Here is a 25,368-nt window from a genome sequence, read left to right as displayed (position 1 = left end):
CTAGTACGGTATTTAAAATAATGATGTATAGTTTTAGGAACATTTATTACCAATCTTATATAATGTGAAAAAAGTTAGATAAGAGTGTAATGTATAACATTACTCTTAAACTAACAATAATGCAAATATAAGAGAATAAGAATATAACGTTAGCTTTGACATCCTTTAATACTCTGACTTGTCTGATTGAATTACGTATTTTTTGTAGATTTTAATAGATTGAAAATTATTAGATGATCTTATTTCTAAATAACCGTACCATACTCAATGGATGACCAAATTGATTTAAAATTTGGTCTAAAAAAATCTCAAGGATAAAAATATAGTTTTATTTAAGAGATAATTCAACTTAATTGAGGTAAAATAGACATTAAAAAAAATGAAAAACAAAATAAGATACATCAATTATCTAAATGAAAATCTTCGAGAACAAGTAATTTTGTTTTACTGTTTAGAATTCTGTTATATACAATCACTTTATATATAAATAAATAAAATGAGAAGATAAAAGAATCCCACAAAAAAAAGTAAAAACATTCTTCGTCATACTAAAAATAAAAATGTAATTTTATCCATCAAACAAAATATACTATCAAGTCTTGAAAAAAAAAATTTAGTTGGAAGTATGACTACGCACTAATATATTTACTAATTTACGGTCAAGTTGAAAAATATTTCAGGGTGTTTTAAAAATGATAAAAATTAAGAGGAGGAATTTTGTTCATCGCTCTCCTAAATATCAATATCCTCATTTTGCTGTTAAAAAAAAAAAAAAAAGGCAAAATCCTCATTTTAAATTTGTACGTGGGTTTGGCTATCGCAGTTAAATGAAATTCATTTAGGTTACGGGGAGTTTGGGGGGCTTCCTGGATTAGATATCCAGAATCGATACGCTTTTTCTTCCCAGTCGATCGACGATGTCGGCGAAAGATGCCGATCCCAGTCTTGGCTACCTAACGCGAAAGGATACGGAGGTTAAGCTCCCGCGGCCGACTCGAGTCAAGAACAAAACACCGGCTCCTATCCAAATCACCGCCGAGCAGATCCTCCGGGAGGCCAGGGAGCGCCAAGAAGCCGAGATCCGACCGCCGAAGCAGAAAATTACCGATGCCGCCGAACTTGCGGACTACCGCCTCCGCAAGCGCAAAGAGTTCGAGGACCTCATCCGCCGGGTCCGATGGAACATCAGCGTCTGGATCAAGTACGCGCAGTGGGAGGAGTCGCAGAAGGACTTCAATCGCGCACGTTCCGTATGGGAACGCGCTCTCGAGGTCGATTACCGGAACCACACGCTGTGGCTCAAGTACGCCGAGGTAGAGATGAAGAACAAGTTCATCAACCACGCCCGCAACGTATGGGACCGTGCGGTGGCGCTTTTGCCAAGAGTGGACCAGTTGTGGTACAAGTACATTCACATGGAAGAGATGCTCGGCAATGTCGCTGGCGCGAGGCAGGTCTTTGAGAGATGGATGAATTGGATGCCGGACCAGCAGGGCTGGCTCTCGTACATCAAGTTCGAGCTACGCTACAACGAGGTCGAGCGCGCTAGGCAGATTTTTGAGCGGTTTGTTCAGTGCCACCCCAAGGTCACTGGGTGGATTCGGTACGCCAAGTTTGAGATGAAGAACGGCGAGGTTGCTAGGTCGAGGAACGTGTACGAGAGGGCGGTAGAGAAGCTTGCTGACGATGAGGAGGCTGAGCAGTTGTTCGTTGCATTTGCCGAGTTCGAGGAGCGGTGTAAGGAGACAGAGCGTGCGAGGTGTATCTACAAGTTTGCGCTCGACCATATACCGAAAGGGCGAGCTGAGGACTTGTATAGAAAGTTTGTGGCGTTTGAAAAGCAGTATGGGGATAGAGAGGGGATTGAGGATGCGATAGTAGGGAAACGGAGGTTTCAATATGAGGAAGAGGTGAGGAAGAATCCGCTGAATTACGACTCTTGGTTTGATTACATTCGGTTGGAAGAGAGCGTGGGAAATAAGGAAAGGATCAGGGAGGTTTATGAAAGGGCTATTGCAAACGTTCCTCCCGCCGAGGAGAAGCGATACTGGCAGCGGTACATTTATTTGTGGTAGGTGCATTTTCGTGGTTGAGAATTTGGATATCGAAAACTTGTAGCTTTCTTTGTTTTGTTTTGTAATGTGTTGATGGTTGATTATTTGTTGAATGTGTAATGTTAGGATTAATTATGCCCTGTACGAAGAGCTTGATGCCGGAGACATGGAACGAACGAGAGAAGTGTATCGGTAAGTTTATGATTGCAAAAAGGAAAAAAAGAAATGAAAATAAAGACTCTTTAAAAGTAATGTTCTGTTTCGACTTAGAAACCTGGTAAATTAGAACTTACATATTTGTTCTTTTGATCGTATTTTTTTCCCTGTTCTTTTCATCTTCTTCTTCTTTTGGCGTATCTTGTTGCTTCTTTAATTGTATGTACTGCTGTGCATCACATCAAACTGAAAGTTTTAAGAGTTTTTTTTTTTTAAGTAAGAAATTTCAGTACTTCTGATTTGGCCTGCACAAGAGGTTGCTACGTTGATATTATTTTGATGTAGTTCTCTTTACAAGCTTTTACGTATGGTTTATTTATAGATTTCAAAGCTAAATTCCAATGTTCTCCAGTGTAGTTTATTTTGATAGAGAATGACCTGTTGTGTTATTGTGGCATCTTGAAGGGAAATGAATTATTGTTTTTGTGGATTGCGAGAGATCGGTGCTGGAGCTCTAGTCTTTTTTTCTTAATACCCTCTTATGTTGGATTGCGATCCAAGTTTGTGCTACTTTCTAAACACAAACTTAGAACAGAACTTAGAACAGGAAGAACATATCCAAGTTTGTGCTACTGATATTTATATATATCTTAATAAGATTTTTGCAATCTTCTTTGTTAGACCAACTAGCTTCATACCTAAAAATTTTCCTCTGTTGATGGAACTCCCTTTCATCTCTCAGACAAGAAACAAAGAGAGGTTAGTGATCAGAACTTTTTTTTTTTATAAGTAAAGTAAATTATATTATCAAAAGAAGGCAAAAGCCTGATACAAAGATTAGGGACCACATCTAGGTATGAACAATGGATATAAGGAACTCATGTAGCCCCAAACCATTGAAATCAACCGCTAAGGTCCAAGTACAAAGAGTTCTAAAGAAAAAAACTTTCAATTCCTCCAACGATCTCTCTTTGTCCTCGAACGTCCTGTCATTGCGCTCTCTCCATAGACACCACATGATGCATATAGGGATCATCTTCCATACTGCTTTTATCTATTGATTTCCTCTCATATTTTTCCAACTAGCCAATACCCCGACCACCGTCTCCGGCATAGCCCAAGCCAAGTCCATTCTACCAAGTACCTCATTCCATAGCCTACTCGCTACCTCACAGTGTATTAAGAGATGGTTACCGATTCACCTCCCTTTCTACACATGCAACACCAATCTGTGATGATCACCCTGCGCTTCCTCAAATTATCAGTTATGAGAATCTTACCCAATGCTGCAGTCCACACAAAAAATGCTGCTTTGGGTGGCGCCTTATGTCTCCATATCTTTCGCCATGGGAACTGAATAGGTGTCTCTTGGTAAAGAGACTTATAAAAAGAGCGCACTGAAAAAGTACTTTTAGCTGTAGGTATCCACCATAAACTATCCTGTGAATTATCCGGTTTAGTAGCATACAAAAGGCTATAAAAGGCTTCAATACTGCTCATCTCCCAATCTTGTGCCGCCCTACTGAATATGATATTCCATTGAATTTGTTCCCCTGATCTTTCTAGAACATCTGCTACTGAGGCATCAATATCTCTTGCAACTCGGAATAGTGAAGGAAAAGATTCCTTTAGTGCCACATGATCACACCAAGTGTCGTACCAAAACTTAATACGGGTTCCTCCTCCTAAACGGATTCAGGTATAGCGAATGAAGACCTCCCACCCTTTTCTTATATGTAACCACAAACCCACTCCATGCGCTCCTCTCACTTCTTTTGTACACCACCCCCCCATAGGCCCCCATATTTGCTCTCTATAACCGTCTTCCACAAGGCTTCAGGTTCCTTGTGATATCTCCACAGCCATTTGCCTAGTAACGTCCGATTGAAAGTTCTCATATCTCTAATGCCCAAGCCCCCATTCGAGATAGGGCTACATACTTTGTCCCACCTCACAAGGTGAAATTTTTGTTCCACGCCCATTCCACCCCACAAGAAATCCCTTTGAAGTTTCTCCAACCGAAGTGCAACATTTGCTGGAATAGGAAACAATGACAAAAAATAGGTGGGTAGGTTAGAAAGAGTACTCTTAATTAGAGTAATCCGCCAACCTTTTGACAAATATAACCTCTTCCATTTAGCTAGCTGACGTTCCACTTTCTCAATAACTGGGTCCCATAAAGAAGCCGCTCTCGAGGTCGCCCCCAGTGGAAGTCCCAGATAAGTCATGGGTAAAGAATTAGTCTTGCATCCCAATATACTAGCCAACTGTCTAATATGCCGAACACGTCCAATAGGCACCATCTTAGATTTTCCCAAATTAACGTTCAATCCGGAAGTTACTTCAAAACAAAGGAGAAGGGCCTTCAAAATTCGAATCTGGTTGGGGACTGCTTCACAAAAGAAAAGAGTATCATCTGCAAACAATAAGTGAGATACATTAACAAGTCCCCTATTCGGAGCTCCAATCTTAAAACCAGTGAGCAACCCATTCGTAACCAAGGCTGATGACATTCGGCTCAGTGCCTCCATCACAATCACAAAGAGTAAAGGGGATAACGGATCTCCTTGTCTTAAGCCTCTTGTGCTACAAAAGAAACCAGTTGGGCCTCCGTTTATCAAAACGGAGTATTTTACCATTGATATACACCACCTAATCCATGAACACCATTTCTCTCCCAACCCACATTTCCCTAAAAGATCAAGAAAGAACTCCCAGTTGACATGATCATACGCCTTCTCCATATCTAGCTTACATATAATCCCTGCCTCACCAGATTTCAACCGACTGTCTAGGCATTCATTCGCAATAAGAACCGCATCTAGGATTTGTCTATCCTTAACAAATGCATTCTGAGGTTTCGAAATAAGCTTCCCCACTACCTTACTCAAACGATTCGCTAGCACCTTGGAAATTATCTTGTACACCCCATTTACTAGGCTAATAGGTCGAAACTCCTTGATCTCCTCAGCCCCCACCTTCTTTGGAATTAGTGCGAGAAAAGTAGCATTGAGGCTTTTTTCAAACTTTCCGGCTGAGTAGAACTCCTAGAATACCTTCAAAAGGTCATCTTTTATTACAGCCCAACAAGTTTGAAAGAAACCCATAGAGAAACCGTCAGGGCCCGGCGCCTTATCTTTAACCATTTTCCTCACAACTTCAAAGACCTCCAACTCCTCAAAAGGCCTCTCCAGTCGGTCTACATCAATAAGATCAATGGCATCAAAGTCAAGCCCTTCCAGTTTTGGCCGCCAAACCACCTGTTCAGAAAATAATTGTTCAAAAAAGTCAACTACATGGTGGTTTATCTCAGACTTAGAACAGGAACTTAGAACTACATAGTGATCAGAACTTAGAACAGGAAGAACATGTATCTCTGTGAGGCCAAATAGCAAGTTCCAGTTACTGTTTCCTAGCACTCTATCTAATCCTTCTTTAGTGAATTCCCTTCCTTCCATATTGTTACACCGTGTAAATTTGGGCCCTATGAAACCCAGGTCACTTAAGTCACAATCCTCAAGAGCTTCTCTGAATAATTAATTCCATCGTCTATTAGCAGCACCTGACTTCTCATCCTGGGAAATAATTTCATTAAAGTCCCCCATACATAACCAAGGCAACTGCTGATTGGGTTTAAGAAGTCTCAGCAATTGCTAACTGCCCTCTCTTTTAGCTGCCAGCCTGCCACTGGATTGCCATAGAAGCCTGTCAGCATCCATTTCTTACCATCCTCAGAATTAGTGATAGTCAAAGAGATATGGCTTTGAGAGTAAGAGAAAAACTTAGCAGGTATATCCTTTTTCCACAGAGCTGCTAAACCACCACTTTTACCCATACTGTCCACCACAAAACTATGATCATACCCCAGCCTATTTCGAATGCTTTCAACTTTCTTTCTATTACACATGGTTTCAATTAAAAAAACCCACACTTGGGAACTTTTCCTTCACCAAAAGATGAAGCTCATGAACTGTCTGAGGGTTCCCAAGCCCTCGACAGTTCCAACAAATGAGATTCATGATGATTGGCAGGGCTGCTTAGCAGCCTCTTCCAGTTCATAACGTTGTTTACCTTCCACACAATTTTTTATTTTAGCTCTTTTAGTAGTCAACTTATCAGCTTCAACCTCTAAATTCCTTTTCTTAAAAGAATCAAACACGTCCAGGTTCATGGGGGATTCATTCAACCCAGCAACCTTCCGTGAATTACCTTCTCTAGCTCTCCTTTTCCAGTTAGACAAAGTCTTAGTGCTTCCCTTACTAACAACTTTATCATTAAAATAAAGAAATGAAAGACCAACCTGGCTCCTATTAGGCATAGAATGAACCACGTGTGGCACAAGAGGAGCTGATTTCCACCTTGTGTGATACCCCCATATGATAAGATTGAGGGTAGGTAGTGTATGAGATCCCACATTGCTTGGGAAGGAGAAGTTCTTGCTCTTTACAAGGTTCCAATGGAGCTTCAATTGTATCATTGATTAGTCCTTTTAGAGTATAGGCTATGTGGTTTGGGCTTTCCATTGGGGTGTTACAAATGATGTTAGAGCCTATCCCACCAAGAAATGTGGGATTTGAGCCGTGCCACCTACAACTTTTAGGCCAACGAGGATGTCGGGAATTTAAGGAGGTTAGATTGTGATACTTCCATATGATAAGATTGAGGGTAGGTGGTGTATGGGATCCCACATTGCTTGGGAAGGAGAATTTCTTGCTCTTTATAAGGTTCCCATGGGGCTTCAATTGTATCATTGACTAGTCCTTTTAGAGTATAGGCTATGTGGTTTGGGCCTTATATTGGGGCGTTACACCCTGCTTCCTGAAATCATGGAGTTGCTTTTATCAGTTACAACTAACTGAGAATTGTCCACCTTCCTGTTTGAATTGTTTATCACTGCCTGAGAGCCCTTCACCGGAACTACCTTGCTACTCTTCTGGTGAGAACCTTTAGTCGATCATCCTCTTCCTTCCTATGGTAACCAGTGGGAGCTTTCTGGTTACTAGCCCTCAACCAACTGCCATACTGAATATGGTAATCTTCACCCTGAGTTCTTCCCTGTCAGTCTTAGAGCACCTTCGATTAGCGTGTTTATTACACCACAATGAAAACAGAAATTTGGCAGCTTCTCATACTTGAAAGTTATCCAAACCCTTTTGTCTCCAATGTTGAGAACTTGACCTCTAGCCAAAGGTATTGTAATATCTACCAAAACTTTCACACGAAAGAATTTTCCCCGTCCTTTGCCACTCCCATCCATATCAACCATAATAACTTTCCCTGCAGTTTCTCCAAGTTTTTCCCCCGTACTTTTGTTCATTCCCGTGAATGGCATATCATGAAGTTGAAGCCGGAATGGTTCACAATCGAACTGAATATCCTTTGGAGCAGACTTACCATCACAGTCTTTCAAACACGCAAGGAATTTATCAAAAGACAATGGAAGTCCCTGCATGACACGATTCTTTTCTTTTTCTCCTTGAAACTCAATCAGAAATCTGTTCCATCCCACTTCTTTAAACATTATCCGCCCCAGTAGGCCATATCTTTGACATTGTTGATATGAAGGTGCCTTTGTTAACCTCTTTATCTGCAGCAATGTGTGCAACCAAGCATTTTTTGCTTTTGGCAACCGATAACAGTACCTCTTCTTTCCTCACTACTACTTCCTGTCGTTCTTCATCAGTCAACCTAAGCCCCTCACAGAGACTAGAGATTTCATTCTCCATTCTCTGTGACTCTTCAGACATTCTGCCCAAGAGACAAAACTCTTTGTTCACTCGGAACCAATAGAGAAAAACTACCCCACCCTCACAAGAGAGGAGGACTCATTCCAAGTCAATTCATATTTTAAACACTCGCCAACCACATGCCATGATTTCTGGTTGCGTCCTCTTTCGTCTTAATAAAGCTGTACTGGTACTTACCAAGACAAAAGTTAGATAAAAGAAATGGGAACGAGAGGATTATTTCTTTGCTTCTTCTTCCCATACTTTGTAGGCTGGCTACTGAGGCTAAATATGAAGAAACTATTTCTGATTTTCTCTCCACTCTTGATACCAAGGGAAAATATTGTACTTTATATGAATGAGTGTTCAAATGTTCATAGGAAAAAAAAATGTTACCATACATTTTGAGTACTGTAGCGTATATGTTTTGCAAGTAATTATTTTGTGGTTCATTAACACTGTGAGAGGTGATTTTTAATTGTTCAATTTTCCAGGAAATTTTTATGCTATTCACTTAATTGGTTGTTAATGACCATGAAGAATTGAAATCTCATTACACCTACAATAAATTTCTTAGACAACTGTTCATGCCAATTAAATGACATACTAATATGTTGTCTTGTTCTTTTGCTGTTAATTCTTCCAGTGAATGTCTTAAGTTGATTCCTCATGAGAAATTTTCATTTGCAAAAATATGGCTTCTAGCTGCCCAGTTTGAGATCCGGCAGCTGAATCTCAAGGCTGCACGACAAGTCCTAGGAAATGCAATTGGGAAAGCTCCTAAAGATAAGGTAATTTACAGATTGATACAAAGTCTTTTTCTATACTCTAAAATTAAGTGAGTACAGTAACAATTGCAACTGTGCTTTTTTGAAAAATAGATATTCAAGAAGTATATTGAGATAGAGCTGCAGCTTGGAAATATAGATCGTTGCCGTAAAATCTATGAGAAGTATTTAGAGTGGTCACCAGAAAACTGTTATGCATGGAGCAAGTACGCGGAGTTGGAGAGATCTTTGTCTGAGACTGAGCGAGCTAGGGCTATTTTTGAGCTTGCAATTGCCCAACCAGCACTGGATATGCCAGAGCTATTGTGGAAGGTACATGTTTAGGCATTCCTCATCTTAGTCAAAAGCTAAATATGGTTACAAAAAATTCTATTATTCTTCTTTACTGTTTTCCGTAGTCTTTTTAACTGTACCATTACTTAATCTATCCTGATGAACATTAATCCCTGAATTTTCTTTCTTTGTTGTTATGTTTTCGTGATTCCTTCCACTGTTTCTTCTGTTAAATTTCTATTAACTATAAAAAAGTTTGTTGTTTCTTGATTCTAAAAATTGCTTTGCACGAACTAAGGAAAAAAGGCCAATATAAAGGCACCTTCTTCTGTTGATACCTTTTTTAATTGCAGATAAAATAGGCGAAGTTCTTTCTTTTGAATCTTTTTATTTTTTTGACTCATAAATTTCATCTTATTGTAAAAAAAATCTTTTTATTTTTATTTTTTTGACTCATAAATTTCATCGTATTGTCTTATTTGAATTGTTATTTCATTTGATACAACAATTTTCTCTGGATGTGGGGATCGCTCTTTTGATCTCTAATATAGAAGATTAACTTGATTTTAAGAAGATTTTAATGCTTTTTGGTAATCTTGCTTTTGAGATTATGGGTAATAAATCGTTGATTCATTTCATGACAGACATATATCGATTTTGAAATATCTGAGGGTGAGTTCGAAAGGACCAGAGAGCTCTATGAGAGACTTCTAGACAGAACAAAGCACCTAAAGGTGTGGATAAGCTATGCAAAATTTGAGGCATCTGCTATGGAGGAGGATGCTGGGGACTCGGATTTGGCAGAAGGTAGCAGCCAAGAAAATCTTTATGAACAAAAGAAACAATGCATTCAGCATGCTAGAAGTAAGCAATTTCTCGGAAAATCCTATTGTTTAGTTTTCTCAATTATTACCAAATAAACAAACATTAAAATTTTATTTTCTTCCATCCCCTCCCCCAAATGAATTAGGGGTTTTTGAGAAGGCAATCAACTACTTTAGAACATCTGCACCTGAGCTAAAAGAAGAGAGAGCAATGCTGTTAGAGGAGTGGTTGACCATGGAGAGAAGTTTTGGTGAGCTCGGTGATGTTGGTTTAGTCCAGGCTAAGCTGCCAAAGAAGCTCAAAAAGAGGAGGCCTATTGTAGCCGAGGACGGTCCTGCTGGGTATGTATAACTAAATTTACTTGTCCCTTTTCATAAGATTTTGATGTTACGGTGTCGTAAAAATTCACCGGCAACAGCATGCAGAGAGTTGAACACTAATCATATCATTTTGACATGCTTAGTGAACTTTTAGGTTAGGATTCAATTAGTAAAATTTGGACACACGGGATAAAGTTTTATGCATGAGACAGGAGCCCATTACTTTCTACTGGCAAGTTTACCATCCACAATAGCCAATTTTAGGAGTCATCGCACACCTCGCTTGATATTTACAGAGGTGCTGAGTCAGAATTCTTAGTATGGTCTGACAAGCGCACAATTGCAATCAAGAATAGACATTTGATTAATTTTTTTTTTAATTAGTCTTTCTTTAAAACACTTAGCATTTTGAGGACCATTTTCAATTTGGTCCATAAAATTTCTCAATCAACTGGTGTGGGCTGCAGTTTTGATTATATTATGTTTTATTCCATTTTTAACCTTTCCTTTTTGGTGAATGCTAACAAATTTGATGTGGCAGGTATGAGGAGTACATTGACTATCTTTTTCCCGAAGAAAATCAGACCACGAATCTTAAGATACTGGAAGCTGCCTATAAGTGGAAGAAGCAGAAGCTCTCCTCTGACGATGACTAGCATGGTTGCTTTTGTCACTGTGGCATTTCATGTATGTAAATACCAACGTTTTCTATTTATATTTTTAACTGGGATTAAATGAAATAGTGTACTAGCTAGTCAGATTTTTCTTAAATTTTGTGGCACCAAAAGACTTTGTTCTTGTGGAACTAAAAATTTAGGGAGCGTTTAGGAATTTTAGACGCAGAGAATGTATTTTACCATGGCGAGGAAGCAACAATTCCTTCACGGCTCAAAGTATTGAATGGTGGTTCAATAATTGCTATACAGCACTTTGAACTGATTGTTGGCTATAGTTTTGGTCTAGTAGTGAGTTCTTATGGTACAAACATGTCAATTTATGGATTTATTTTTACGTAATATTTTTGTATCATTAACACTTCTCATAAATGTGATTTTCTAAGCAATGTGTCAGTCAGTTCTCTAATCGGTTGAACCTTGAGTTAACTTTTTATTAAGCTAAGATTTTACCACATTAGCGTGTAACTGAACTTTAGGGGGGAAAAAAAAACTGGTGTAAACATAATATTTCGCGAATAAATAACCCGAGAGAAGGTAAAGAGTGAGATTAATGGAGCAAATGGGCCCACTTTAACTTTATAATGTTGATGTTATAAGCTAGTGCTGGCAGGCTAGTGTTCACGGTTGATCGTCGTCTAGCCTGGCCCAATTATTTATCTGCTTCGTTTGTTTACACTTTTATCTCATTTACTAGGTATTATACATGCCGAATGTACTTATTGAGGAGTTTAGCTCAAAGGAAGAAGAAAATATAAATCTACCCCTCTTGACGATCCTTCCGTTGAAATTTTACTTTCTTTAACAATAAGAAAAATCTATTTATTATATTTTTATTATCATACTCTCACTATTCCTTGATATAACATTAAATGATAGGTCTACAAGTAAAATATAATAAATAATATCTAATTATTTAGAAAAAATCTAGTTGCAAGCACAACTGCGCATTAATATGTACATCAATCTAATGTGATTGGTCAAAAAATAGATTTTATTAAAAATAGTGCTAATTTAAATTTTAAATATGAAAGAATCAGTATTAATATGTAAACTAATATGTGACTTTGCTTGTACGTAGTAAAATTTAAATCATTTAATACCATATTATAGAATAGTAAGAAGATGATGGTAAAATATATGATAAGTAATATTACTCTTAAGGGGATTAAGAGTTAATTTTAACCTATCTCATCTAATCATTATAATTTCTTTCAAACAAAATATAATAAATAATTAAACTTTTTCAAAATCTAAAATAAAAATAATATTAAAAATATATTTTAACAATATTTTATTCTAAATTTCAATTCTCATCCTAACTTAACCTACCATCCAAGCATAATTCTAACTCTTGTTTCCAAAGTCTTGTAACTTATATTTAAGGTTGAAGTGAACATTTCAATTGTTTGTTAAGATTAGGTTTAGATATAAAAAGTATTTCATCTTATTTTATTATATCTTTATTTTTTAAATTCTCGTATAAAATATTATAAACAAATCAATTTTTTTAAATTTTAAAATAATAATAATATTAAAAAATATTATTTTAATAATATTTTATTTAATTTTTAACTTTATCTTAACTTAATATCCAAACCTACTCTAATTGTTTTTAATATAATTCTCAGTATGTTAATGCTGAAGTTCATATTATTGAAGCAAGAGAATCAGCATACTATGTTCATCTATCTTTCTTTGAATTGTAATGCACCCGTCTTGATAGGAAAAATGTTTCATTTTATCTCATTATTATAATTTTTATAAAATTTTCAAATAAAGTATACTAAAAAATTCAACTTTTTCAAATACCAAAACAATAATAATATTTAAAAATAATATTATAATAATATTTTATTCAATTTTTAATTTTTATCTAAAATTATTATCTATTCTCTATAATCTAATTATCCAAACCGTAACTAAAACTCATCTTATTTACATTCATTTCTATCTACATCAATGGGATGGCTAACCCCACAAGGGAAGGCTTTGCTAGATTTGATACACAAAAGAAGAAAGAAAATTTGAAAAAGAAAGTTCAGAAAACCTAGTAATTGCGTCTTCATTAACTCCTATTAACATCGTCAAGCAAAATCAGAAAATCTTGCAATTTGAAGACAGTAAAGACTACAAACTCAACCGATCCAAGCCATGGCGAGCCGCGACCGAATCTGGCTGGACCCTTAAGGCGTTTTCGAATGCCTCCCTGGCCTCCTCTTTCCTTCCTTTCCACTCGTAACACTCTCCCAGCAAACAATACGCTCTCGTGTTGCTATTCTCGCTCAGCCTCACCGCCTCCACCAGATCCTCCACCGCCGAGTCGACTCGTCGCTTCCGATTCATCCCCAGCTTCAACTCTGCCCTCTTCACCAGCGCGTCCCCGCGCTCCTTCCCGACGATTGACCTCACGCGCGGGGTGGACAAGGCCAGGTCCAGCGATCTCAGCGCGGAGGTCTTGTGGCCGAGGAGGTCCAGAGCCATGGCTTTGAGGACGTGAGGCGCGGGGTCTTTCGGGGAGAGCGAGACGGCCTTCTCGGCTTCGAGCAGAGCTGACTTGGCGTGGTTCAAGGATTGGATCCTGTGGGGCGTGGATCGCGCCCGATCCAGGAGATGGGACCCTTGGACGAAGTGGCGGTTGGACAGGAGGGTAGCTCGGTGCTTGGTTCTGAGCTTGGTTAGGGCTCCTTTTGGGAGCCTGTGGATCACGAAGAACATTGCTAACGCTAGGGTTAGGAGCGCCAATTGAAGAAGAATTTCTGGCGCCATTAGCGTGCGATCGCTGTCCTTCAGAACCCTTCGTTCTCTCTCTAAGATTTGACAATGTATGGTGGGGTCTGTTTTTGCACTCAGCACTCATCTGAGACATATTCCATTAACTATTTTACTAAAATTAAATTAATTTATAATTCTTTTATTAAAAAAAAAAAATCAACAAATTCCCCCAAAAATATAAACAAGATCTTCGAGACTTGAAGAATCCCAGCTTATTTTCTTTAGAGAAATTTGGTGCGAGGTTTTACGTATTTAAATCTTTATTCTTGTGCTCTAATTAAACCAAACACATGGAAACATAAATAAAAGGGGTTTCCAATTTTGATAATTGCAGCAGTACAGACACAATATTACAATGGAGTACACAATTATCTGTGTCTGGTTGGGCGAGTTTTCTTTCCAGTGATTAAGGAACTTGAACGCCGCTTCACCATTCTGATCTGTAGTAGTGTCTTTCAGGACTGAACAAAGCTATATGGGTATCTTGGTGAAACTTCACACACAAAACGACTGCAGCAGGGCCATACCATTTTTCTTTTTCGTAACTTACACAGGAACAAGTAAAACAATAAGGAACACTGCAGAACAGATGGGTTAGGAATTACTCCATCACAAGTTGCCTGTGGCGATTGAGGTCGTTGAGATAAGTGGTGGAGGTATAATCTTCCAGGTCACAAGCATTAAAAACGAGTGATCTTGCTGCCACTGATTTTGATTTTGGTTCAAGTGGTCCATCTTCTGCCTTGAGTATCTGCACAACCTGCATTGCACACATTTTTGCATTGCATTGGTGATCAATGGTGCAGCTTCTTTACGACAGAAGTTGATTAAATTGACCTGAAACTGAAGGGGTAAGGTAGCAAAATTCATACTCCGTTGATCTGCGGACGCATGGAGGATAAGTGGTGGATGCAGATTGAAGCCGCGTACATGGCACGTTTCATCTCGCTGGGATCGTAAGCATCTCCCAATCGTGGATCTGCTAATTCCTCAACATTATTACTGTCCAGCAGCGGCTTTGCCTATTATGCATAACAGATGAACCAAATTGTCATACATCTTACATTTTTAAGAAATATTTCATGATCTGTAAAAGATAGGAGCTATAAGGAACATTCAATGTCCAAAATGGAATGATACCCATATGGCAAGGCTTTGTCGACTTGAATCAACAGCACGGCGACCGGTAATGAGCTCCAGTAATAGTACCCCGAATGCAAAGACATCAGTTTTCTCATCTACAATCCCATGCATAAAATACTCTGGAGCCAGGTACCTGAAATTTATATAAAGATTCATTAGCCCAGATGACTTCAACCTTTTGAAAATCAGAAATGCTACTAATAAATCATTGAAGATGCATGCTTAACCCGAATGTGCCTTCGATAGGAAAGACAACATGGTGAGCCCATTTTTCTGGCAGCCACTTTGCGAGTCCGAAATCAGAAATCTGCATGTTATGGATAAATCACAAAATTCTACTTACTATATTTGGGGTCAACTATATACATATATGTCAAGTTCAATCCCCTTCTTTTGAGTAGCAAAAATACCTGAGCATCGTAATCTTGGGTGAGCAATATATTAGAGGCTTTGATGTCTCTGTGAATAATGCGTCTATGGCAATTGTGATGAAGATAATCCAATCCTTCCGCTACCCCTATAGCCACCTTAAACCTTATCTTCCACTCCAGACACTCAGATGAACCTGAAATGCTGAATGCCTCTTCATCAGCCCAATAAATCTATGATCATTGGTTACACTTTTTTTTTTTTTTTTTTTTTTTTTCAAGTACACGGCATATACAAGATAAGACGCCTAGTCAAGAACTAGAACACCGAACAATTCATCATTTTCCCAGTGATTCGAGTGGGAAATTCCCATCTCATAAAAACTCTCTAGTAGTGATTGGTGAAGCAGAGATGTAGCTGATTTGGCAGAATGAGTAAATTTGTAATATACAAACTGCTGTATATGTTCATTGTGTGAACTTGAAACAATCATACCAGGAGAAATAAACAGAAAAATAAAAAAATGAGATTGAGACAGCACCAAATAGCACAGAAGCAAGGCTGCCATGCGGGGAGAACTGAAGGACGAGGTGCAGACCTCCATCTATCCCAAAACCAAGCAATCGAGCAGCATTGGGATGGTTTATGTGTGCAATAATCCCAAGCTCTGACAAGAAATCACTAATTCTATCCTCCTCTTCCTTCTTTTTCTTTGTTAGCCTTTTTACTGCTACAACTTGACCATCAGATAAGCATCCTTTGTATACCTCAGCATGCCCGCCTTTCCCAATCAAGTTCTCTATCAAAGTTTTATGGAAAAATTAGAGCATAAATGAATCTAATAACAAGTAACTATTAAAAGTTAATCAGCCTTTCAAATGATTTCATAAGTTAAATACTTCAAATAAATTACCTAAGATCTATGTAATTAATTGACTTTAAGATGAATTACATTATGACTGCTAGGTCTGATACTATTGATGATAACCCGCAAAGATAAGGTCTGAAAAAGGTAGCAAAAATGGTCCCAGTCTGACAAAAGCTCCTCAACAACCATGGCTGCAGCCATCAAACTAACAGTTCGGCGCATAAAGATGACCTGCTATGCATAATGAAGGTTCACAAATTGAAAAAAAAAAGCCAACGGAAATTAATCTTCAAGTCCAACATTACTCACAAATACACAAATCAGAATAGCTAAAATCCAACAAATTCACCACTAACACGAAAGCAAATGCATTTTTGAGCTGTTTGAAAGCAGCATGCATTTACTCTCCCAACCTACTCAATTCATACTGCCCACAAGAATAATGATAGGCCCTGCCACAAATGGTGCAACAGATCTTGGACGGTTGGACCACGGGCAACCCAATACACCGGCATGGCTAGGTTTTCCTAGGTTAGGCACAGTATCAGGTCAAGCAGTCACGGCCCACAATATGTTTCCTCTTTTCCTCCCTCCATTTATAAAGTTTGGTCAAAAAGGTCGCTCCCTACAGAAAAGTTCTAGGGCTGTCTCGGTAAATAGCTGCCGATCCCAATACCTCACTAGATACTATACTAATAATGTACTAGCTGATAGTTTATGTGGTGAGGAGACTGGAGGCTAAAAAAATAAAAAAGAAGTCTTGAGGCAGCCGGATCAACGTCGCTTAAGTGAAATGACCAAAATTTCCTTATAACAAAATTCATATTCTGCACGTTCCATTTCATTTCACCTATTTCAAATTCTTTTTACTTCCTCTCTTCCCCCTCGTTGCCCAAGCCCATCCTCCCCCCTGCCCGCCAACCACCTGCGTCACCCATTCTCTCCCCCATACCCCCGCGTTGCCCATCCTTTACGGGATCTGAAAGGGGTGGTCATGGGGAGACTACGGTGGAGCTGGTGGTGCCGTCGACTGTCAAGGTGGCGGTACAGTAGTTTGGTGGTGCACATCTGGCTATTAGGGAGAGAGGACCCGTGAGGGAGAGGGCATGTGAGGGAGAGAGGAAGGTCAGCTTGGGCTGGGGAAGGAGGGTATGGCCGAGGGGTGGAGGTCCGGCGTGCTCGTGGACGGTGACGCGTGGCTGTAGGTGGCGGATCTGGTGTGCGTGCGTGCGAGGGAAGAGGGAGGAGGAAGGGCTTTGTGGTGGTGTTCGGTGGCTGCGGTCGGAGCCCAGTCAACAGTGGCGGTGGATCTGGGCTGCGACGGGGACGCGTAAAAAGAGAGAAACAGGGAGGAGAGGGAGAGGGGCTATGCGAGGACTAGCTTAAAAAAAGGCAAAAAAAAAAAAAGAAAAAAAAAGCTACGTAATTTGTGTAAGGACTGTAATGTGTGCACTGCTACAGAATAACTCAAAAAATAAGCCTGACAGTGCAACCAATAAGAATGATTTTACTGTACAGATCTTTTTGTTTTTTTCTTGTTTTTTTGTTTTCGCCGCCGGCTTTTCGGAGTTTATCCCGATCAATCTCGGAGGTGGATCAGTCCAACAAACAAGTACGCCTGAGCTCACTGTACAGTTTCATTAGGAGTATTTTTTTGCAATAAAATAAACTGAATTTTGTCCGTTTCCTAGCGAGTAAAAACATAACAGAAGTCACGAGCCATGCCATGCCGATCTTATGTATAATGTATGTATTCACTGCAGATAATAAACATGACGTGTGCGTTGTTAGTCGGCCAAATGGACCCCTGGTGGTCCGGCGGCCTTTTGTGGACACCTCCGGTGGTCTTTGATTTGGTAGATGTTTATATATCTGATGAAAAAATTATTTAAGAAAACAGAGGGAAAGGAAATGCTTATGATTACCGGAACTGAAATTATCCGTAGCGGCTGCTAGCTCTGCATAATCAAAGCTCCTCCAAGATGGCTTGGGTCTGGGAATCCCATCGTTGTCAATCCCATCCTCGGCCTCGGCGCTCCGAATCCGACCCAACTTCCTGCTCAGATTCTTAGCGGAAAACTCGTGGCTCGCAGTCAGCAAGGGAACGATGGAGAACCTCCTCACGGATTTCCTCTTAAAGGCCTCGATCACGGACTTCCACTGCGACCCACCGTGGCTCTCTCGGGGCTGAGGAGTAGGCGCCGGTTTCTGCGTGGGAGAGATACACGAGCTGAAACTGCTGCTCCCTGTGTGGTCCGAGTCCGTGGCACCTAAAACAGGGATTTCCAGTACACCTCTCGGGGACGACTCGTCATCATCGGAAACTTCCTGATTCTTGGTAGAAATATGAGGTTCTGGCGTTTGTATATCTGGGGTTTCTCCTGTTTCTCCTCTGCTCTCTGCGTAATCCATTACAGGAAACAACAACTTCAGCAATGGAGAGACCCCAGACTCGTTTGTTTGGTTCCCAATAAAAAATAAATAAATAAATAAAAATCAAATTAAACGCTTTTTCGATGTATTCAAAAGCTTTCACCTTCGACGGACATGGTTAAGATATCGAGGTCTTCTCAGATTATCCAATAAGCCAGAGGAAGAAAGAGCCTCATAAAAAACAAAACATAAGAAACCAAACAAACAAAGAACAACCTTTTCTACATTTGGGGAGTCGAAAAGACAAGACGATGCAGAGGAGGAGAGGGAAGGAAAAAGAGGAAGACACTGACAAAAATCAGTTAAAAATGGTATATATCTTTGGGAGTTGGTTATTCTTTGAAGGTTCAGAGGAAGGGAAAACAAGTTGGTTGAAGACCGGAATATAATGCCATATTTATACGGACTTCTTGTCTGGAGGATAACCCTCTCTTCATCTTTTTACACAAAAATATCACCCTTATTAATATTCAACATAAATGCTTGATATTCAACAAAAATCTCACCCTTATGAATGGCATTCATTAAATTTTAAATAATTTTTATTTAAAAATGAGGTATATTATAATTACTTTTATATATTTTCAACGTACCTTACTATAATAATGAATTAAAATAATTATTTTATATTAAAAAAATAATGTAACCAACCGTAATAATAGAATGTACAATAATGTTTAAAAATATAGTTAAATAATATTTATAATTTTAGGATGTATGATAATTATATATTTCTTTTGAGAAAAGTGAATAAATTTAATATTTATATAAAAAAAATTTTTAATAATAAATTCTATATATATATTTTAAAAAAATACAAAACTTACGCACGTTAAATAATATATAGCATTATTAAAAAATAAATCTTATATATTATGTTAAGTGGCATGAATTTGTAAACATTTTTAAATAGGACTCAGTTATATACATAACACTTTTTCTTTGACTCGAAGTTTTCAATTTCCTATCACAAATTGACTTGAAAAATATATGATATGACTCGTACCCAATTTGTATTTTGGAGAACTGTATTAGTAGATTCAATCTTGGCCGTCGGTTCATATGATTCCGTGATTTTTGCCGTGACCAACGTTCATAAACGCAGCCATGGAAGGGAGGGGCAATTGATGTAAAGTATTGACAAAGGCAAATGATATTTGTAATCGTAGTTGTGCAAGTGACATGCATTCGTTTTGAAAAAAATGAATTAATATGAGACTTACATGAAAAAAAATTAACTTTTTAATCGTAAATTTCATTCTTTTTTAAAATAATTACACGACATTTACAATTCTACAATTATACGTAGCATTGCAAAATTCACAAGGCCAGTTTCGGAAATGAGAAGGAACGTGTTTTCTGTGCGATGCTCGACACTATCTTAATTATCGTTTTTTTTTGTTTTTCAATTGATTTGGACGGCTCCCTTGTCCGTACGGCGTACGCACCCCTTGGCCAAGCAACAATTACAGTGATTTACTAATATATATATATATAAACAATCATCTTATTTACAGTCATTTTATATATTTTTTATACATCTAATTAATGTAATTAATTATATTATTTTTTAATACAAAATAATTATTTTAACTAATCATATTAACTGAATATATAAAAATAACTATATATATAAAAACTCATATATATATGATTAAAATTTCAAATGTCCCATATTAAAAAATGTGAAAAGTCTATTTTGTTTTGGTGGTATTTGTTTATTTAGAAAGAATTTATACAGACTTTATTTATTTTAAATTTGTATGTAGGACTATTTTTATATAAACACATCGTGAAAAGTATTTTTAATTACAAAGAAACAATTTTGTTAAAAAATTAATTAAGTCTTGTTTTTTAAACTTTTCATTTTTCTTCAATTTAAAGAAAAAATTATGTAGTGATGGCGTCAGTTGATAATCAAAATTAAAGAGCCCGTGGTTACAAGAAAAGTAACAACATGAGGGCTTTGTAGTCACGAAGGAAAAAGCGACAAGGAAGCGTTGCATTATTATTAAAGTAATTATATATTACACTATTATTTTATTTTTATTTAATTATGTAAGATATGATATATTTATTATTATTAAAAAATAAAAAAATATCTAATAAAAGATCGATTAATAATAATAAATATATTATATCTTATATAATAGGATAAAAATAGAATAATAATGTGATATATCGACGGAATAAAAGGGACAGTTACAAAGGATGCTTCTTCTTACACATAGTTTAATGTCTAAGCATCGGGCTATAAAGACAAAAGGATCTCCAAGCAAGTGAGAGAGTGTTGTGTTGGCTTTAGCTTAGCTAACGTACATCATCATTCAACGACAAATTAAGCTAAGTGTGACAAATGAGTGGAAGATACTTTGGGAGGTGAGAAATATGGGTTCATTTATCTAACTAAATTATCTTTTATACTCTATGAATTAAAACTATTTACATAAATATTAGTTTTAATTAGCATGGGACATCCTATTAAAGGATGTATGAATAACATTTTTATATTTCCGAGACTTCTTAATAACTATTAAGATAGATTTGAGGAGTGAAATGAGATGAAAATTTTATAAATAGTAATAAGATAATTTATAAATAGTAGTGAGATAATTTGAGTATTTTATATTCCTGAAACTTCCTAATAACTAATAAAACAGGTTCGGGGAGTAAAGTAAGATGAAATCTTTATAAATAGTAGTTAGATGATTTGTTAGTAGTAATGAGATAATTTGAATTCAGTATTTTTTTTTTTGTTTTAAAAAATGAGAGAGAAAAAATTGAATAAAAAATATTATAATGTTAAAATATTTTAAGAATAAAATTTTATAATATTATTTTTGTTTGGAAATTAAAAAAAAATTGGAATGATTTTTTATTTGAAAGTTTGAAAAAGTTGTAATAATTAATTTAAAAATTTTATATTTGAATTATGTTTATGAATAAGATAAAATTAGATTAAATGAGAATTTTGTGTTTCATCCTATATTCCAAACCTGCCCTTAGTCGTTTAAGTGGAAGACATATGAAATTATTATAAAATACTACATAAGCATGTGTAATTGAAGATTATAAAATGAGAAGTATTACCACTGACAAGAGATTCACATAAAAGTAAATTCACAAACTGACATAACTTTATGTGATACATTAGATCTATTTTATAAACTTTATAATCTAACATATTATATTAAACCACGATTTACTTTTTATAACCAAAGCATTTGTTTAATAAAATATAAGATGACAAACGCCATTCTTCTTTTCCAAACAAGCAAATAATTTGGCAGCTAGACTTAGTAATCAACAAGATCACAAGAGTTGAACCCCATATATAATATATATATGATATGACCTAAAATGAAGAAGGTCATTGTAAGTAGTCACAATCATGTAAGAAAAAGGTGAGAATTAGTTATATGTCATGGCTAACCATTTTTTTCTGCGAGCTATCCTAATCAACCCAAGTGCTATTAAATGTGAACTGAGTGGAGATAATCAAGACCGAAGAGTATTAGAGTAATGAATTTAGTGGGTGAACTAAACCCGTTAGTGTGACTTTTAAAGTGATATGATATTGTCCCAAGACCCAAATCCACCAATCTCACCAAGCCATCTAATCTCACTTCAGGTAGAAAAGTGCGTTTAACTGAATTCTCTTTGACGTCCTTAAAACTACTTGGGTCCATAAACAAGGCTTTAAAAAAGAAAGTAGCTCAAGACCAGATCTTTAGGGTCCCTTAATGCTGGCTTTTTGTACTGTTTTTTAGAGAGTGGACCTTCGAACTAATAGAAAGAGGATTTTATGTATCTCCCAATGGAGCTTTCACTTAAACCAATTTCAGACAGGTTTTGGTGCTCCAAATTCGAAGGTGGGACACCAACCCATGAGAGAGGGAGAGGGTTTTGGAGGAGAAGATTCGAGAAAGAGTGAAGTAATGGGTTAGTTAACTCAAGGTATGCCCAAAGACAAAGATGATGAGTTAACGTTCCACAACATATTAAAAAAAAAAAAAAAAAACCAAAAACCAAGAAGAATAGCTTACTAACATTTAGCAAACATGTGTGAGATCATGGATTGGGACAAATTCCAAGTGTTTTGGAGTAATCGTAAGCCCCAAACCCACATGTTATGAAAAAACAAAAGGTCCGTCCATATGGGTTTAAGTGCTATAGATAAGGCCAGACTGAACCAAATCCTCTACACTAAAAATGGTTCTCTGGCCTACTCTCTGCATTTTATACACTAATTAACACCGTTGATGTAGCAAGCAATCAAGCCAATCAATTTTTATAATTTGTGTGATGGGCATATCGTGCCAGTATATATCATTATGCAAATGCTAGGCTTAAAATGTAAAATGTTATGCTACACGGTCAGTTAGTACGGTGAAAGGTGATACTCAAATCCCTTTGGTAAGTTTTACACATTGACAGAGACCTTGGACGCAGAGAAGCGCCTGTAGCTCAGTGGATAGAGCGTCTGTTTCCTAAGCAGAAAGTCGTAGGTTCGACCCCTACCTGGCGCGTACTACTCAAAACCATGTTCTTAAGAGCAACAATAATACCTATATACATCGTCAATAACAGTCATCAATTCTCCCTAGAAACAAAAAAGGGAAGATTTATTATAAAAAAAATAATAATTTTTTATTTTATTTTTAATGATTACCTTCCTTTTATTAATAATTTAAAATTAATTCATACGTGACAATTCTTTCCTTACAGCCTCAATGTGTCCTTCCTCTATTCATATTCTATCGTCCTCCAAATGCATTGGTTTTTTGACTAATATGTGAGCTTTACCATTATCCTCCCTGTAAATAAATTGAACTTTCCAGCCTTTTCTCATGGATAGGATATTCTTGATGTCTTCTACCAGTAGCCCAAAACATGTCCAATCTTCCTTGCCATTAATAGCTGGAGTGACACTCCTTGCATCTCCTTCATAAATCACCTCTTTGATATCGATATCAAGACATAATTCCATTTCCCTCCGCAGTGCAAAACATTCAGCATTATTGAAAGGACCAATAATAGGTATGTTTGTACATGATGAGAACATAATTTCACCTTTGTTATTCCTTGTTATTAGACCAATTCCCATCTTCTTATTATCATTATTTATTGTAGTATCAAAGTTGACTTTTGTAATGCCTTCAAGTGGTGAATTCCATTTAGTAGTTATTCTATTCTGCAGTTCCTTTGCTTCCACACCCCTTTATCCATCTTTTGTGCCTCCCAAAAGTCTGTTAAATTCACCAAAGCCCTTTGAATTAGAGTAGCAAGATCTTCAAAATTACTTTAAGAAATAAATCTGTTCTTTCAAATCCACAGGCCTCTAAATATAACTACCAGCTCCTCTATTTGCTCCCTCTAGAAACGCTTTTGCAATTTCTCCCATAGATAGGGAAACCATATGTCACAATTCCACTTCTGTAGTAAACTTTTCTTGTTCGCCCAAACATCATTAGCGGTAGGGCATGTCCATTGTACATGTTGGATGGTTTATATTTCCTTGCTGCATATTGGACATATTTCATATTTCACCAAAACTTTCTTGAACAAACTCTGCTTTGTAGGAAGGATGTATTTCAGTGCCATCCATAGAAACTGTTTGGTTGAGCATGTCATATTAAGCTTCCATAGATTCTCCCACATAGCTTTCTTTTCACGAGAGGATGAGGATTCACCTTGCCCTTCTTTTGCCATGCTTACACCCAGATGATAAGCACTTCTACTAGAAAATTTTCCATCTCTTGTGTACCCCCAAATTGCTCTATCCTCAATCATTTTATTGCTTAGAGGAATACTACATATTTTGATAGCTCCATCCCTCTCAAATATGTCATAGATCAATTTGTGATTCCACCAATGCAACTCTTCCATTATAAGTTCACTAACTTTTGAATTCTCATTCAAAATTCTGATAGGAGAATGAACTTTGAATGAATGAGCCTATGAAACCCATTTTTTTTTACCCCAGATGGATATGCTTCTACCATTTCCAACCCTCAACATAGCTCCTGCTTTTAATACATTCGTTAACAGACAATACACTTCTCCATCTATCTGATAGAAAATGACCCAATGTAGCTTCAAAATACGTGTAATTCTTAAGAAACTTTTCCTTATATACCTTGCTCACAAGGGAATCTGGTTCTTGTGCTAGCTTCCATCCTCGCTTGGCAGACATAGTCTTATTATACTGTTGAATATCTCTAAAGCCCAAGCTACTTATGTTTTTTGCTTCACTTAGTTTATACCAATTAGTCCAGTGTAAACCCCTTTCTGCCTTCTGGTTCTTCTGCCAAAATTTATCTAGTAATGTGTTGATTTCCTTACATAATGTTTTTGGTAACAGAAAAACATTCATAGTATACGTGGGCATATATTGAATGACATATTTGATTAATATTTCCTTGCTAGCATAGATATAAAGCTTGATTACCAACTACAAATCTTTTTTCGCATTTTCTCTTTACGTCCCCTAAATGTGTTGTATTTAGCCTTCCCATTATTGGTAAACCCAAATACTTACCATGATCTACACACACCATAGACTCAACAACTTGGATAATCTGACTCTGCACTTGCTCTCTTGTGTTGGTACTGAATTGGATCGACGTCTTGTGCTTGTTCAACACTTGACCTGAGGGAGCTTCATACTCATTAAATATTCTTTGCCAATCAACTTGTGTAGCTCGACTAAAGATAACATAGTCATATGCAAATAGCAGATGAGTGATCTGTGCCGCCCCTCTTGAGGCTATTACCCTTCTTATCCCTCCCTTACTTTCATTTATGCTTAAGAGCATACTTAACCATTCAGCACATAAAATGAACAGATAAGGGGACAGAGGGTCTCTTTGCCTTAATCTCCTACTTGGCTTAAATGACTCCCCAGCTTGGCCATTAATCAAGATTGAGTACGTAACAGTTCTGACACAATCCATAATTAATT

General features: G+C 37.2%; 3 protein-coding genes and 1 non-coding gene across 5 annotated transcripts; 2 read left to right on the top strand and 2 right to left on the bottom strand.

Moving 5' to 3' along the window:
- The first annotated feature begins 804 nt into the window (after window positions 1–804).
- Window positions 805–11,225, top strand: LOC122316503 (crooked neck-like protein 1). Its single transcript, XM_043133075.1, has 7 exons — window positions 805–2,071; window positions 2,181–2,246; window positions 8,583–8,727; window positions 8,818–9,036; window positions 9,642–9,861; window positions 9,968–10,163; window positions 10,684–11,225. Exons 1-7 carry the CDS (start codon window positions 918–920, stop codon window positions 10,796–10,798), a joined length of 2,115 nt encoding a protein of 704 aa, XP_042989009.1. The 5' UTR covers window positions 805–917; the 3' UTR covers window positions 10,799–11,225.
- Window positions 11,226–12,735: 1,510 nt separating this feature from the next.
- On the bottom strand, window positions 12,736–13,768 carry LOC122316502. Its single transcript, XM_043133074.1, has one exon. It carries the CDS (start codon window positions 13,583–13,585, stop codon window positions 12,947–12,949), a length of 639 nt encoding a protein of 212 aa, XP_042989008.1. The 5' UTR covers window positions 13,586–13,768; the 3' UTR covers window positions 12,736–12,946.
- A 122-nt stretch (window positions 13,769–13,890) lies between these two features.
- Window positions 13,891–18,803, bottom strand: LOC122316501 (receptor-like cytosolic serine/threonine-protein kinase RBK1). 2 transcript variants are annotated; one of them, XM_043133072.1, is made up of 8 exons: window positions 18,508–18,803; window positions 17,897–18,370; window positions 15,702–15,902; window positions 15,145–15,299; window positions 14,962–15,041; window positions 14,732–14,867; window positions 14,464–14,613; window positions 13,891–14,351 (listed from the first exon to the last, which is right to left on the bottom strand). In XM_043133072.1, the coding sequence occupies exons 1-8, from the start codon at window positions 18,518–18,520 to the stop codon at window positions 14,193–14,195; spliced, it is 1,368 nt and encodes a 455-aa protein (XP_042989006.1). In that variant the 5' UTR covers window positions 18,521–18,803; the 3' UTR covers window positions 13,891–14,192. The 2 variants fall into 2 exon arrangements, with proteins under 2 accessions (XP_042989006.1, XP_042989005.1); XM_043133071.1 differs by having other exon boundaries at window positions 15,645–15,902; window positions 18,508–18,800.
- A 4,057-nt stretch (window positions 18,804–22,860) lies between these two features.
- On the top strand, window positions 22,861–22,933 carry TRNAR-CCU. Its single transcript has one exon. It is a non-coding gene; the product is annotated as a tRNA-Arg (tRNA).
- Window positions 22,934–25,368: the final 2,435 nt, after the last annotated feature.

Source organism: Carya illinoinensis, chromosome 7 (assembly GCF_018687715.1).
Source record: "Carya illinoinensis cultivar Pawnee chromosome 7, C.illinoinensisPawnee_v1, whole genome shotgun sequence".
NCBI lineage: Eukaryota > Viridiplantae > Streptophyta > Magnoliopsida > Fagales > Juglandaceae > Carya > Carya illinoinensis.
Note: the sequence above shows the minus strand (reverse complement) of the source record. Positions and strands in the feature narration are given on the sequence as shown.

Excerpts from the sequence above, each read along its gene's own strand:
- LOC122316503 (XM_043133075.1), top strand. The coding sequence starts at position 918 with ATGTCGGCGAAAGATGCCGATCCCAGTCTTGGCTACCTAACGCGAAAG. Across the intron at positions 2,247-8,582 it reads CGAACGAGAGAAGTGTATCG|TGAATGTCTTAAGTTGATTC; the intron begins GTAAGTTTATGA and ends TAATTCTTCCAG. Across the intron at positions 10,164-10,683 it reads GCCGAGGACGGTCCTGCTGG|GTATGAGGAGTACATTGACT; the intron begins GTATGTATAACT and ends TTGATGTGGCAG.
- LOC122316502 (XM_043133074.1), bottom strand. The coding sequence starts at position 13,585 with ATGGCGCCAGAAATTCTTCTTCAATTGGCGCTCCTAACCCTAGCGTTA.
- LOC122316501 (XM_043133071.1), bottom strand. Across the intron at positions 14,614-14,731 it reads GACAAAGCCTTGCCATATGG|GCAAAGCCGCTGCTGGACAG; the intron begins GTATCATTCCAT and ends TATGCATAATAG. Across the intron at positions 14,352-14,463 it reads TGCGTCCGCAGATCAACGGA|GTTGTGCAGATACTCAAGGC; the intron begins GTATGAATTTTG and ends TGTGCAATGCAG.